Source organism: Lepisma saccharinum, chromosome 8 (assembly GCF_977018435.1).
Source record: "Lepisma saccharinum chromosome 8, izLepSacc3.1, whole genome shotgun sequence".
Taxonomy (NCBI): Eukaryota; Metazoa; Arthropoda; class Insecta; order Zygentoma; family Lepismatidae; genus Lepisma; species Lepisma saccharinum.
The window spans coordinates 57,318,744-57,335,063 of record NC_139236.1 but is presented as its reverse complement, the minus strand read 5'-3'; the positions used below and the strand labels follow the sequence as shown (position 1 = coordinate 57,335,063).

The 16,320-nt window shown below is 36.5% G+C and overlaps 1 protein-coding gene across 4 annotated transcripts in view; it reads right to left on the bottom strand.

The window, feature by feature from the left end:
* The window catches only part of LOC145991484 (venom allergen 5-like), a 51,742-nt gene that overhangs the window by 9,201 nt on the left and 26,221 nt on the right, over nt 1-16,320 (bottom strand). For all 4 annotated transcript variants that reach the window (XM_083127496.1, XM_083127499.1, XM_083127497.1 and 1 more), the window contains one exon: nt 13,833-13,983. In XM_083127496.1, the coding sequence (XP_082983622.1) occupies nt 13,833-13,983 (151 nt within the window). The remainder of the gene's footprint in view (nt 1-13,832; nt 13,984-16,320) is intronic.

Here is a 16,320-nt window from a genome sequence, read left to right as displayed (position 1 = left end):
TCTCACTTTTTTCTCTCATTCATTCACTCTCTAACTCTCCTTTCTTACATTCTCTCATTCATTCACTCTCTTACAATTGTTTCTCTCCTTTCTTCCCTTCTCTCATTCATTCACTCTCTCACTTTTATTTCTCTCCTTTCTTTTCTTCTCTCATTCATTCACTCTCTCACTTTTATTTCTCTCCTTTCTTCCTTTCTATCATTCATTCACTCTCTCACTTTTGTTTCTCTCCTTTCTTCCTTTCTCTCATTCATTCACCCTCTCACTTTTGTTTTTGTACTTTCTTCTTTTCTCTCATTCATCCACTCTCTCACTTTTGTTTCTCTCCCTTCCTCCTTCCTCTCACTTATTCACTCTCTCACTTTTGTTTCCCTCCTTTCTTCCTATCTCTCATTCATTCACACCCTCACATTTCTTTCTCTCCTGTCTCTCATTCATTCACTCTCTCAATTTTTTTCTCTCCTTTCTCTCATTCATTCACTCTCTCACTCTCCTTTCTTACAATCTCTCATTCATTCACTCTCTCACTATTGCTTCTCTCCTTTCTTCTTTTCTCTCATTCATTCACTCTCTCACTTTTGTTTCTCTATTTTCTTCCTTTCTCTTATTCATTCACTCTCTCACTTTTGTTTCTCTCCTGTTTCTCATTCATTCACTCTCTTACAATTGTTTCTCTCCTTTCTTCCCTTCTCTCATTCATTCACTCTCTCACTTTTATTTCTCTCCTTTCTTCCTTTCTATCATTCATTCACTCTCTCACTTTTGTTTCTCTCCTTCCTCTCATTCATTCACTCTCTCACTTTTATTTCTCTCATTCATTCACTCTCTAACTCTCCTTTCTTACATTCTCTCATTCAATCACTCTCTTACAATTGTTTCTCTCCTTTCTTCCCTTCTCTCATTCATTCACTCTCTCACTTTTATTTCTCTCCTTTCTTTCCTTCTCTCATTCATTCACTCTCTCACTTTTGTTTCTCTCCTTTCTTCCTTTCTATCATTCATTCACTCTCTCACTTTTGTTTCTCTCCTTTCTTCCTTTCTCTCTTTCATTCACTCTCTCACTATTGTTTCTCCCAATTCTTTAATTTTCTCATTCATTAACTTTCTCGCTTTTATTTCTCTCCTTTCTTCCTTTCTCTCATTCATTCACTTTCTCACTTTTGTTTCCCTCCTTTCTTCTTTTCTCTCATTCATTCACTCTCTCACTTTAGTGTCTTTTCATTCGTTCTTTCTCCCATACATTCACTCTCTTACTTTTGTTTTTCTCCTTCCTTCTTTTCTCTCATTCATTCAATCTCTCACTTTTGTTTTTCTCCATTCTTCTTTTCTCTCATTCATTCATTCTCTCTAACTTTTGTTTCTCTCCTTTCTCTCAATCAATCACTCTCTCACTCTCCTTTCTTCCATTCTCTCATTCATTCGCTCTCTCACTATTGTTTCTCTATTTTCTTCTTTTCTCTCATTCATTCACTCTCTCACTTTTGTTTCTCTCCTTTCTAGCATTCATTTACTCTCTCACTTTTGTTTCTCTCCTTTCTCTCATTCATTCACTCCCTCACTCTCCTTTCATCCATTCTCTCATTCATTCATTCTCTCACTATTGTTTCTCTCCTTTCTTCTTTTCTCTCATTCATTCACTCTCTCACTTTTGTTTCTCTCCTTTCTTCCTTTCTCTCATTCATTCACTCTCTCACTTTAGTGTCTTTTCTTTCGTTCTTTCTCCCATACATTCACTCTCTTACTTTTGTTTTTCTCCTTTCTTCTTTTCTCTCATTCATTCACTCTCTCACTTTTGTTTTTCTCCTTTCTTTATTTCTCTCTTTCATTCACTCTCTTTAACTTTTGTTTCTCTCCTTTCTCTCATTCATTCACTTTCTCACTCTCCTTTCTTCCATTCTCTCATTGATTCGCTCTCTCACTATTGTTTCTCTATTTCCTTCTTTTCTCTCATTCATTCACTCTCTCACTTTTGTTTCTCTCCTTTCTTCCTTTCTCTCATTCATTCACACTCTCACTTTTGTTTCTCTCCTTTCTTCCTTTCTCTCATTCATTCATTCTCTCATTTTTGTTTCTCCCCTTTCTTCTCTTCTCTCATTCATTCACTCTCTCACTTTTGTTCCTCTCCCTTCCTCCCTTCTCTCATTCATTCACTCTCTCACTTTTGTTTATCTCCTTTCTTCCTTCCTCTCATTTATTCACTCTCTCACTTTTGTTTCTCTCCTTTCTTCCTTCCTCTCATTTATTCACTCTCTCACTTTTATTTCTCTCCTTTCTTTACTTCTCTCATTCATTCACTCTTTCACTTTTGTTTCTCTCCTTTCTTCCTTTCTCTCATTCATTCACTCTCTCACTTTTCTTTCTCTCCATTCTCTCATTCATTCACTCTCTCACTTTTGTTTCTCTCATTCATTCACTCTCTAACTCTCCTTTCTTCCATTCTCTCATTCATTCACTCTCTTACAATTGTTTCTCTCCTTTCTTCCCTTCTCTCATTCATTCAAACTCTCACTTTTATTTCTCTCCTTTCTTCCTTTCTATCATTCATTCACTCTCTCACTTTTGTTTCTCTCCTTTCTCTCATTCATTCATTCTCTCACTTTTGTTTCTCTCATTCACTCTCTAACTCTCCTTACTTACATTCTCTCATTCATTCACTCTCTTACAATTGTTTCTCTCCTTTCTTCCCTTCTCTCATTCATTCACTCTCTCAATTTTATTTCTCTTTCTTTTCTTCTCTCATTCATTCACTCTCTCACTTTTATTTCTCTACTTTCTTCCTTTCTATCATTCATTCACACTCTCACTTTTGTTTCTCTCCTTTCTTCCTTTCTCTCATTCATTCACCCTCTCACTTTTGTTTCTCTCATTCATTCACTCTCTAACTCTCCTTTCTTACATTCTCTCATTCAATCACTCTCTCACTTTTCTTTCTCTCCATTCTCTCATTCATTCACTCTCTCACTTTTGTTTCTCTCATTCATTCACTCTCTAACTCTCCTTTCTTACATTCTCTCATTCAATCACTCTCTTACAATTGTTTCTCTCCTTTCTTCCCTTCTCTCATTCATTCACTCTCTCACTTTTATTTCTCTCCTTTCTTTCCTTCTCTCATTCATTCACTCTCTCACTTTTGTTTCTCTCCTTTCTTCCTTTCTATCATTCATTCACTCTCTCACTTTTGTTTCTCTCCTTTCTTCCTTTCTCTCTTTCATTCACTCTCTCACTATTGTTTCTCCCAATTCTTTAATTTTCTCATTCATTAACTTTCTCGCTTTTATTTCTCTCATTTCTTCCTTTCTCTCATTCATTCACTTTCTCACTTTTGTTTCCTTCCTTTCTTCTTTTCTCTCATTCATTCACTCTCTCACTTTAGTGTCTTTTCATTCGTTCTTTCTCCCATACATTCACTCTCTTACTTTTGTTTTTCTCCTTCCTTCTTTTCTCTCATTCATTCACTCTCTCACTTTTGTTTTTCTCCATTCTTCTTTTCTCTCATTCATTCATTCTCTCTAACTTTTGTTTCTCTTCTTTCTCTCATTCATTCACTCTCTCACTCTCCTTTCTTCCATTCTCTCATTCATTCGCTCTCTCACTATTGTTTCTCTATTTTCTTCTTTTCTCTCATTCATTCACTCTCTCACTTTTGTTTCTCTTCTTTCTAGCATTCATTCACTCTCTCACTTTTGTTTCTCTCCTTTCTCTCATTCATTCACTCCCTCACTCTCCTTTCATCCATTCTCTCATTCATTCATTCTCTCACTATTGTTTCTCTCCTTTCTTCTTTTCTCTCATTCATTCACTCTCTCACTTTTGTTTCTCTCCTTTCTTCCTTTCTCTCATTCATTCACTCTCTCACTTTAGTGTCTTTTCTTTCGTTCTTTCTCCCATACATTCACTCTCTTACTTTTGTTTTTCTCCTTTCTTCTTTTCTCTCATTCATTCACTCTCTCACTTTTGTTTTGCTCCTTTCTTCTTTTCTCTCATTCATTCACTCTCTTTAACTTTTGTTTCTCTCCTTTCTCTCATTCATTCACTCTCTCACTCTCCTTTCTTCCATTCTCTCATTGATTCGCTCTCTCACTATTGTTTCTCTACTTCCTTCTTTTCTCTCATTCATTCACTCTCTCACTTTTGTTTCTCTCCTTTCTTCCTTTCTCTCATTCATTCACACTCTCACTTTTGTTTCTCTCCTTTCTTCCTTTCTCTCATTCATTCATTCTCTCATTTTTGTTTCTCCCCTTTCTTCTCTTCTCTCATTCATTCACTCTCTCACTTTTGTTCCTCTCCCTTCCTCCCTTCTCTCATTCATTCACTCTCTCACTTTTGTTTATCTCCTTTCTTCCTTCCTCTCATTTATTCACTCTCTCACTTTTGTTTCTCTAATTTCTTCCTTCCTCTCATTTATTCACTCTCTCACTTTTATTTCTCTACTTTCTTTACTTCTCTCATTCATTCACTCTCTCACTTTTGTTTCTCTCCTTTCTTCCTTTCTCTCATTCATTCACTCTCTCACTTTTCTTTCTCTCCATTCTCTCATTCATTCACTCTCTCACTTTTGTTTCTCTCATTCATTCACTCTCTAACTCTCCTTTCTTCCATTCTCTCATTCATTCACTCTCTTACAATTGTTTCTCTCCTTTCTTCCCTTCTCTCATTCATTCAATCTCTCACTTTTATTTCTCTCCTTTCTTCCTTTCTATCATTCATTCACTCTCTCACTTTTGTTTCTCTCCTTTCTCTCATTCATTCACTCTCTCACTTTTGTTTCTCTCATTCACTCTCTAACTCTCCTTACTTACATTCTCTCATTCATTCACTCTCTTACAATTGTTTCTCTCCTTTCTTCCCTTCTCTCATTCATTCACTCTCTCAATTTTATTTCTCTTTCTTTTCTTCTCTCATTCATTCACTCTCTCACTTTTATTTCTCTACATTCTTCCTTTCTATCATTCATTCACACTCTCACTTTTGTTTCTCTCCTTTCTTCCTTTCTCTCATTCATTCACACTGTCACTTTTGTTTTTGTCCTTTCTTCTTTTCTCTCATTCATCCACTCTCTCACTTTTGTTTCTCTCCCTTCCTACTTCCTCTCACATATTCACTCTCTCACTTTTGTTTCCCTCCTTTCTTCCTATCTCTCATTCATTCACACCCTCACTTTTCCTTCTCTCCTGTCTCTCATTCATTCACTCTCTCAATTTTTTCTCTCATTTCTCTCATTCATTCACTCTCTCACTCTCCTTTCTTCCATTCTCTCATTCATTCACTCTCTCACTATTGCTTCTCTCCTTTCTTCTTTTCTCTCATTCATTCACTCTCTCACTTTTGTATCTCGCCTTTCTTCCTTTCTCTTATTCATTCACTCTCTCACTTTTGTTTCTCTCCTTTCGTCCTTTCTCTTATTCATTCACTCTCTAACTTCTGTTTCTCTCCTTTGTTCCTTTCTCTCATTCATTCATTCACTCTCTCACTTTTGTTTCTCTCCTGTATCTCATTCATTCACTCTCTTACAATTGTTTCTCTCCTTTCTTCCTTTCTCTTATTCATTCACTCTCTCACTTTTGTTTCTCTCCTTTCTTCCTTTCTCTTATTCATTCACTTTCTCACTTTTGTTTCTCTCCTTTCTTCCTTTCTCTTATTCATTCACTCTCTCACTTTTGTTTCTCTCCTGTATCTCATTCATTCACTCTCTCACTTTTGTTTCTCTCATTCATTCACTCTCTAACTCTCCTTTCTTCCATTCTCTCATTCATTCACTCTCTTACAATTGTTCCTTTCCTTTCTTCCCTTCTCTCATTCATTCACTCTCTCACTTTTATTTCTCTCCTTTCTTCCTTTCTATCTTTCATTCACTCTCTCACTTTTGTTTCTCTCCTTTCTCTCATTCATTCACTCTCTTACTTTTGTTTCTCTCATTCATTCACTCTCTAACTCTCCTTTCTTCCATTCTCTCATTCATTCACTCTCTTACAATTGTTTCTCTCCTTTCTTCCCTTCTCTCATTCATTCACTCTCTCACTTTTATTTCTCTCCTTTCTTCCTTTCTATCATTCATTCACTCTCTCACTTTTGTTTCTCTCCTTCCTCTCATTCATTCACTCTCTCACTTTTATTTCTCTCATTCATTCACTCTCTAACTCTCCTTTCTTACATTCTCTCATTCAATCACTCTCTTACAATTGTTTCTCTCCTTTCTTCCCTTCTCTCATTCATTCACTCTCTCACTTTTATTTCTCTCCTTTCTTTCCTTCTCTCATTCATTCACTCTCTAACTTTTGTTTCTCTCCTTTCTTCCTTTCTATCATTCATTCACTCTCTCACTTTTGTTTCTCTCCTTTCTTCCTTTCTCTCATTCATTAACTCTCTCACTTTTGTTTCTCTCATTCATTCACTCTCTAACTCTCCTTTCTTCCATTCTCTCATTCATTCACTTTTTACAATTGTTTCTCTCCTTTCTTCCCTTCTCTCATTCATTCACTCTCTCACTTTTATTTCTCTCCTTTCTTCCTTTCTATCATTCATTCACTCTCTCACTTTTGTTTCTCTCCTTTCTCTCATTAATTCACTCTCTCACTTTTTTCTCTCATTCATTCACTCTCTAACTCTCCTTTCTTACATTCTCTCATTCATTCACTCTCTTACAATTGTTTCTCTCCTTTCTTCCCTTCTCTCATTCAGTCACTCTCTCACTTTTATTTCTCTCCTTTCTTTTCTTCTCTCATTCATTCACTCTCTCAATTTTATTTCTCTCCTTTCTTCCTTTCTATCATTCATTCACTCTCTCACTTTTGTTTCTCTCCTTTCTTCCTTTCTCTCATTCATTCACCCTCTCACTTTTGTTTTTGTACTTTCTTCTTTTCTCTCATTCATCCACTCTCTCACTTTTGTTTCTCTCCCTTCCTCCTTCCTCTCACTTATTCACTCTCTTACTTTCGTTTCCCTCCTTTCTTCCTATCTCTCATTCATTCACACCCTCACATTTCTTTCTCTCCTGTCTCTCATTCATTCACTCTCTCAATTTTTTTCTCTCCTTTCTCTCATTCATTCACTCTCTCACTCTCCTTTCTTACAATCTCTCATTCATTCACTCTCTCACTATTGCTTCTCTCCTTTCTTCTTTTCTCTCATTCATTCACTCTCTCACTTTTGTTTCTCTATTTTCTTCCTTTCTCTTATTCATTCACTCTCTCACTTTTGTTTCTCTCCTGTTTCTCATTCATTCACTCTCTCACTTTTGTTTTTCTCCTTTCTTACTTTCTCTTATTCATTCACTCTCTCACTTTTGTTTCTCTCCTTTCTTCCTTTCTCTTATTCATTCACTCTCTCACTTTTGTTTCTCTCCTTTCTTCCTTTCTCTTATTCATTCACTCTCTCACTTTTGTTTCTCTCCTTTCTCTCATTCATTCACTCTCTAACTCTCCTTTCTTCCATTCTCTCATTCATTCACTTTTTACAATTGTTTCTCTTCTTTCTTCCCTTCTCTCATTCATTCACTCTCTCACTTTTATTTCTCTCCTTTCTTCCTTTCTATCATTCATTCACTCTCTCACTTTTGTTTCTCTCCTTTCTCTCATTCATTCACTCTCTCACTTTTGTTTCTCTCCTTTCTCTCATTCATTCACTCTCTCACTTTTGTTTCTCTCATTCATTCACTTTCTAACTCTCCTTTCTTACATTCTCTCATTCAATCACTCTCTTACAATTGTTCCTCTCCTTTCTTCCTATCTCTCATTCATTCACTCTCTCAATTTTATTTATCTCCTTTCTTCTTTTCTCTCATTCATTCACTCTCTCACTTTTGTTTCTCTATTTTCTTCCTTTCTCTTATTCATTCACTCTCTTACAATTGTTTCTCTCCTTTCTTCCCTTCTCTCATTCATTCACTCTCTCACTTTTATTTTTCTCCTTTCTTTTTTTCTCTCATTCATTCACTTTTTCACTTTTGTTTCTCTCCTTTCTTCTTTTCTCTCATTCATTCACTCTCTCACTTTTGTTTCTCTATTTTCTTCCTTTCTCTTATTCATTCACTCTCTCACTTTTGTTTCTCTCCTGTATCTCATTCATTCACTCTCTCACTTTTGTTTCTCTCCTTTCTTCCTTTCTCTCATTCATTAACTCTCTCACTTTTTTTTCTCTCATTCATTCACTCTCTAACTCTCCTTTCTTCCATTCTCTCATTCATTCACTTTCTTACAATTGTTTCTCTCCTTTCTTTCCTTCTCTTATTAATTCACTCTCTCACTTTTATTTCTCTCCTTTCTTCCTTTCTATCATTCATTCACTCTGTCACTTTTGTTTCTCTCCTTTCTCTCATTCATTCACTCTCTCACTTTTTCTCTCTCATTCATTTACTCTCTAACTCTCCTTTCTTACATTCTCTCATTCATTCACTCTCTTACAATTGTTTCTCTCCTTTCTTCCCTTCTCTCATTCATTCACTCTCTCACTTTTATTTCTCTCCAATCTTCCTTTCTATCATTCATTCACTCTCTCACTTTTGTTTCTCTCCTTTCTCTCATTCATTCACTCTCTCACTTTTTTTCTCTTTCATTCACTCTCTAACTCTCCTTTCTTACATTCTCTCATTCATTCACTCTCTTACAATTGTTTCTCTCCTTTCTTCCTTTCTCTCATTCATTCACTCTCTCATTTTTATTTCTCTCCTTTCTTCCTTTCTATCATTCATTCACTCTCTCACTTTTGTTTCTCTCCTTTCTCTCATTCATTCACTCTCTCACTTTTTTCTCTCATTCATTCACTCTCTAACTCTCCTTTCTTACATTCTCTCATTCATTCACTCTCTTACAATTGTTTGCTCCTTTCTTCCCTTTTCTCATTCATTCACTCTCTCACTTTTATTTCTCTCCTTTCTTCCTTTCTATCATTCATTCACTCTCTCACTTTTGTTTCTCTCCTTTCTCTCATTCATTCACTCTCTTACTTTTGTTTCTCTCATTCATTCACTCTCTAACTCTCCTTTCTTACATTCTCTCATTCAATCACTCTCTTACAATTGTTTCTCTCCTTTCTTCCTATTTCTCATTCATTCACTCTCTCAATTTTATTTATCTACTTTCTTCTTTTCTCTCATTCATTCACTCTCTCACTTTTGTTTCTCTATTTTCTTCCTTTCTCTTATTCATTCACTCTCTTACAATTGTTTCTCTCCTTTCTTCCCTTCTCTCATTCATTCACTCTCTCACTTTTATTTCTCTCCTTTCTTTTTTCTCTCATTCATTCACTTCTTCACTTTTGTTTCTCTCCTTTCTTCCTTTCTATCATTCATTCACTCTCTCACTTTTGTTTCTCTCCTTTCTTCCTTTCTCTCATTCATTCACCCTCTCACTTTTGTTTTTGTACTTTCTTCTTTTCTCTCATTCATCCACTCTCTCACTTTTGTTTCTCTCCCTTCCTCCTTCCTCTCACTTATTCACTCTCTCACTTTTGTTTCTTTCCTTTCTTCCTATCTCTCATTCATTCACACCCTCACATTTCTTTCTCTCCTGTCTCTCATTCATTCACTCTCTCAATTTTTTTCTCTCCTTTCTCTCATTCATTCACTCTCTCACTCTTCTTTCTTCCATTCTCTCTTTCATTCACTCTCTCACAATTGTTTCTCTCCTTTCTTCTTTTCTCTCATTCATTCACTTTCTCACTTTTATTTCTCTATTTTCTTCCTTTCTCTTATTCATTCACTCTCTCACTTTTGTTTCTCTCCTGTGTCTCATTCATTCACTCTCTCACTTTTGTTTCTCTCCTTTCTTCCTTTCTCTCATTCATTAACTCTCTCACTTTTGTTTATCTCATTCATTCACTCTCTAACTCTCCTTTCTTCCATTCTCTCATTCTTTCACTTTCTTACAATTGTTTCTCTCCTTTCTTTCCTTCTCTCATTAATTCACTCTCTCACTTTTATTTCTCTCCTTTCTTGCTTTCTATCATTCATTCACTCTCTCACTTTTGTTTCACTCCTTTCTCTCATTCATTCACTCTCTCACTTTTTCTCTCATTCATTCACTCTCTAACTCTCCTTTCTTACATTCTCTCATTCATTCACTCTCTTACAATTGTTTCTCTCCTTTCTTCCCTTTTCTCATTCATTCACTCTCTCACTTTTATTTCTCTCCTTTCTTTTCTTCTCTCATTCATTCACTCTCTCACTTTTATTTCTCTCCTTTCTTCCTTTCTATCATTCATTCACTCTCTCACTTTTGTTTCTCTCCTTTCTTCCTTTCTCTCATTCATTCACCCTCTCACTCTTGTTTTTGTACTTTCTTCTTTTCTCTCATTCATCCACTCTCTCACTTTTGTTTCTCTCCCTTCCTCCTTCCTCTCACTTATTCACTCTCTCACTTTTGTTTCCCTTCTTTCTTCCTATCTCTCATTCATTCACACCCTCACATTTCTTTCTCTCCTGTCTCTCATTCATTCACTCTCTCAATTCTTTTCTCTCCTTTCTCTCATTCATTCACTCTCTCACTCTCCTTTCTTCCATTCTCTCATTCATTCACTCTCTCACTATTGCTTCTCTCCTTTCTTCTTTTCTCTCATTCATTCTCTCTCTCACTTTTGTTTCTCTATTTTCTTCCTTTCTTTTATTCATTCACTCTCTCACTTTTGTTTCTCTCCTGTATCTCATTCATTCACTCTCTCACTTTTGTTTTTCTCCTTTCTTACTTTCTCTTATTCATTCACTCTCTCACTTTTGTTTCTCTCCTTTCTTCCTTTCTCTTATTCATTCACTCTCTCACTTTTGTTTCTCTCCTTTCTTCCTTTCTCTTATTAATTCACTCTCTCACTTTTGTTTCTCTCCTTTCTCTCATTCATTCACTCTCTCACTTTTGTTTATCTCATTCATTCACTCTCTAACTCTCCTTTCTTCCATTCTCTCATTCATTCACTCTCTTACAATTGTTCCTCTCCTTTCTTACCTTCTCTCATTCATTCACTCTTTAATTTTTATTTCTCTCCTTTCTTCCTTTCTATCACTCATTCACTCTCTAACTTTTGTTTTTGTCCTTTCTTGTTTTCTCTCATTCATCCACTCTCTCACTTTTGTTTCCCACCTTTCTTCCTATCTCTCATTCATTCACACCCTCACTTTTCTTTCTCTCCTGTCTCTCATTCATTCACTCTCTCAATTTTTCATCTCTCCTTTCTCTCATTCATTCACTCTCTCACTCTCCTTTCTTCCATTCTCTCATTCATTCACTCTCTCGCTATTGTTTCTCTCCTTTTTTTCTTTTCTCTCATTCATTCACTCTCTCACTTTTGATTCTCCCCTTTCTTCCTTCCTCTGACTTATTCACTCTCTCACTTTGGTTTCTCTCCTTTCTTCCTTTCTCTCATTCATTCACTCTCTCACTTTTGTTTTTCTCCTTTCTTCCATTCTCTCATTCATTCACTCTCTTACAATTGTTTCTCTCCTTTCTTCCCTTCTCTCATTCATTCACTCTCTCACTTTTGTATCTCGCCTTTCTTCCTTTCTCTTATTCATTCACTCTCTCACTTTTGTTTCTCTCCTTTCGTCCTTTCTCTTATTCATTCACTCTCTAACTTCTGTTTCTCTCCTTTGTTCCTTTCTCTCATTCATTCATTCACTCTCTCACTTTTGTTTCTCTCCTTTCTCTCATTCATTCACTCTTTCAATTTTTGTTTCTCTCTTTTCTTCCTTCCTCTCATTTATTCACTCTCTCACTTCTGTTTCTCTCCTTTCTTCCTTTCTGTTATTCATTCACTCTTTCACTTCTGTTTCACTCCTTTCTTCCTTTCTCTTATTCATTCACTCTCTCACTTTTGTTTCTTTCCTGTATCTCATTCATTCACTCTCTCACTTTTGTTTCTCTCCTTTCTTCCTTTCTCTTATTCATTCACTCTCTCACTTTTGATTCTCTCCTTTCTTCCTTTCTCTTATTCATTCACTCTCTCACTTTTGTTTCTCTCCTGTATCTCATTCATTCACTCTCTCACTTTTCTTTCTCTCCTTTCTCTCATTCATTCACTCTCTCACTTTTGTTTCTCTCATTCATTCACTCTCGAACTCTCCTTTCTTCCATTCTCTCATTCATTCACTCTCTTACAATTGTTTCTCTCCTTTCTTCCCTTCTCTCATTCATTCACTCTCTCACTTTTATTTCTCTTCTTTCTTCCTTTCTATCATTCATTCACTCTCTCACTTTAGTTTTTGTCCTTTCTTCTTTTCTCTCATTCATCCACTCTCTCACTTTTGTTTCCCTCCTTTCTTCCTATCTCTCATTCATTCACACCCTCACTTTTCTTTCTCTCCTGTCTCTCATTCATTCACTCTCTCACTCTCCTTTCTTCCATTCTCTCATTCATTCACTCTCTCACTATTGTTTCTCTCCTTTCTTCCCTTCTCTCATTCATTCACTCTCTCGCTTTTATTTCTCTCCTTTCTTCCTTTCTATCATTAATTCACTCTCTCACTTTTGTTTCTCTCCTTTCTCTCATTCATTCACTCTCTCACTTTTGTTTCTCTCATTCATTCACTCTCTTACAATTGTTTCTCTCCTTTCTTCCCTTCTCTCATTCATTCACTCTCTCACTTTTGTATCTCTCCTTTCTTCCTTTCTCTTATTCATTCACTCTCTCACTTTTGATTCTCTCCTTTCGTCCTTTCTCTTATTCATTCACTCTCTCACTTCTGTTTCTCTCCTTTGTTCCTTTCTCTCATTCATTCATTCACTCTCTCACTTTTGTTTCTCTCCTTTCTCTCATTCATTCACTCTTTCAATTTTTGTTTCTCTCTTTTCGTCCTTCCTCTAATTTATTCACTCTCTCACTTCTGTTTCTCTCCTTTCTTCCTTTCTCTTATTCATTCACTCTCTCACTATTGTTTGTCTCTTTTCCTCCTTTTTCTCATTCAGTCACTCTCCCATTTTTGTTTCTCTCCTCTCTTCCTTTCTCTCATTCGTTTTCTCTCTTCTGTCTTTCATTCTTTTACCTTCCTCTAAGTCAATCCTATTATTCTTTCTCTTGATTTCTCACATTCTCTCTATTTTGTCCTCGCCCTCTCTTTTTTTATTCCCTCTCTATTTGCTCTCTTTGTTCATATCTTCCTCTTCCTATCTCCCCCTTTTCCATTTATTTCGCTCGCCCATCTCTCTCTCATTCGTTCTCTTCTTTCTCTCTTTCCTCCTATCTTTCTTTCACTCTCTTTCTTACTTCCTTTCTTGAGTTCATATTTTTGGCATTTACTTTTCTTGATTTGATATATATATATATATACAGCGGAGTCCATGGGCTCATGCTTTCCCGCAATATTCTCAATAAACAACATATTATACTGCGAGTCACGAAAATGAGAGCTTTAAGGTCAACGGTCTCCGCGCTTCCCTTTCGGCCGACGTTGTCGCATTTGTAGCTTCGTCGCGACACGAACGGGTGAATTTCGAGTTCAAATTTTGTCATCGTTGACCTACATTTTGACTATTTCGTTTTTCTTTTAAAAAATAACCGACATTATGTGTTGAATTTCTGAAATTATATTAAATTTCAGGAGCGCAGAGAAAATATTGCGCCCCCCGGGGAGTTGCGGGGGTGGCCGCTACGCCACTGGGTCCAAGGTTCGAAACATTCTCAAGACATTGATGTAGACATTGTCTATTCAAGCCACCGGTTCATCGTCGCAAGTAACCAAAGAGGTAGACAAGAGACATGAAATAACCAAAAATTGAAAACTAATACTTCATATTTCATCTGTAATTTGGACGTAACATATCAGTTAAATTGTGCTAAAAAATATATTCGGCTTCTCTTTCAAATGCAGGATGGAAGAAAGAAACTGAAAAACTTATTTTTTATCATCTTACGTGAAGAAATATTGTCCGCCGGGAGGCCATTTGAACTCCTTGTAATCTGCGTTGAATGCATTTACGGCCACAAGGATCTCCTCTTCGAAGTCGATCAGCATGTAAGGAATATTGGGATGATAATATATGTTTTGTCCCAAGTAGAAACCGTCTGAAATTCAAAATGGTTGTACTGTTACAAAGAGGAACACCATATAATGCATATATTACGAAATATATTACAAACGAAGCGTTTTCGAAAGAAATGATTAGAATAAGAGTTCATTGACTTTAAGAGGGAAAGAGAATGCCAATATGTATGTTTTAGTAGGTCGCCATTTTAAAGGTCATATGAAATTTTTAAAATGGAAACCTAATATTTTTGTTTAATATTATTATTCCTCTTGCAAAAATAAACAACTTTTGTAGAATCTATTTTTCATTCATCATCTTTTAAAAGTGCTAGCCATATTGCCAGGGCCAACAGCAAGTATCGAGAGATCTTTTTCATCAGTGAAGAGAATCAAAAACTTCCTGTGGAGTAGACTTAGAGATAGACTTACAAGCATGCCCCTTTTGTCATTCCACAATGACACGCATTTCTCCTGATAGGTCCTGAATATTGTCTCAAATACCATGAAAAATTGATCTCCTTCTGTTAAATCTTGGCATGCTTTTTGAAAGGTGTTTTTGTTGTATGTACGTACAATGTATACTCAGTTGACATTGATTTTTGATATGATTGGAAGAATGATAGTAGAAATATATACCTGCTGGATCAAATTGTATTTCTGGATGTGCCGCCCCAGTCGAATCTGGTCGTGCTTCCATTCAACGGCGGCTCGTGACTTTTCACAGATGCGTGCTACAGGTAGATGTTGTTTCTTGCATTTACAATTACCTCCCCCTTACACACACATACACTCACTTGGAGCCGCTATCGTACACAGGTTTTTTTTCCCGATCGGTCTGGAATTGTAAAAGTCTATCGCATGCTGCTTTCTACGTACGGCCGGATTAAACTATATAATATTTTGCAATCACCCATTTAAACCTTCATTCTAAAAGCTATTCAAAGACAAAAATGGAAATCTGAGATCATTTTAAGGGGTGTTTGCATTTAACACTGTTTTTTGTTTCCGAGTTCTTTGCTGCTTTCATCCGAAACTCAAAATTTGCAGATGGGATGTAGCCCCCATCAATTTCCTAGCCCCAGTCTAGCGTATGCCACTGCTCGTGTCTGATTCTGTAAAGCTATCCGCAAACTTTCTTCTTTACTGAGATGACAACACTGAACCGAGGGGCATTCGGCGCACCGCGAGGTGGCGAAAACGTGCTATGAAGCCAATAGGTGGGTTTCATGTGACGTCAGGATTCGCACCGCCGCCATGTTCGCGGCCAAGTTCTTTGTCGTCTGCAAGGAAATACCGACCACGTAGCGTTCATTACACCTGCGCCAACTGAACGTTTGTTAGTACTGTGTAAAATGTCAGTAACATTGCATAAAGTTAATGACAATGGCGTGCTATCTGGAAATAGCGTAATATTCCATTCAAACTCATTGCGCAGTCGACAGAGAAAGATATGGAGAAAAAGCGAAGTTTTGCTTGTGTAGATCCATATGAACTGGACAATACGAAATTAAAATTTGCCTACACCTTTGGCCAATTGTAGTTCACGCGTGTTTATTTACTTGACCCAGTCACCTGGAATTAATTTGTTTTCGTATTTATTAGTGGTTAGGATTCTGCTTCAAATATTGGCATCCAGTACAGATTAACTGTAAATTCCAAGGATCCGCTTTTATCATGTCTGTTTCATTTTAAGGTTTGTTGAAGCGCTGTAATTTAAAATGTTGAGGTGCTCGAAAACAGTAATTTTACTCCTTGCTTTAACAATTTCGGATATACCGGCCTCGGTGGCAGAGTGGTTATAACAGCGCGCTATGATGCCACGGGTCTCGGGTTCGAATCCCAGCCTGAGCATGGGTGTTCTTTGTAAGTTTTGCTTTATCAGTTTCAACATATCATCACTCAGCCTCGTCTTCACGATTAGCCAAAACTGGCAGAAAAGCGAAGCCTACTACCGGCACCTTTTCTCGTGTATCGATTAACAATTAATAACAGTTTGTCTTAACGAACGAAATATAATAAGTAATAAAGTACAATTATCAAGATTGATTAAACTTTGAATATTTTCATTCTTATCGTCAAACTTATCGGAAGTATCAACAGCTTTCTACCAAAAAAACAAACAAAAAAAAGCAACAAGGAAACACTATTGCAAGTATGATTAAACACACCAGTTCGATCCATTTGTACTAAAAGTCACAGAGAAAGGTGATATATGAACTTGCCTGAGAGGAAATGTTCACTGCACACTCTGCAATGTTTGCTAAGTTCATTAATGTTGGCACAATTTGCTTTCGCCAACCAGACGACGTGGTATCTTCTGATCAACAATTATCGAGTCCCCGTTCCGTGAAGCGAACCTTCTGTTCATTCTCGGT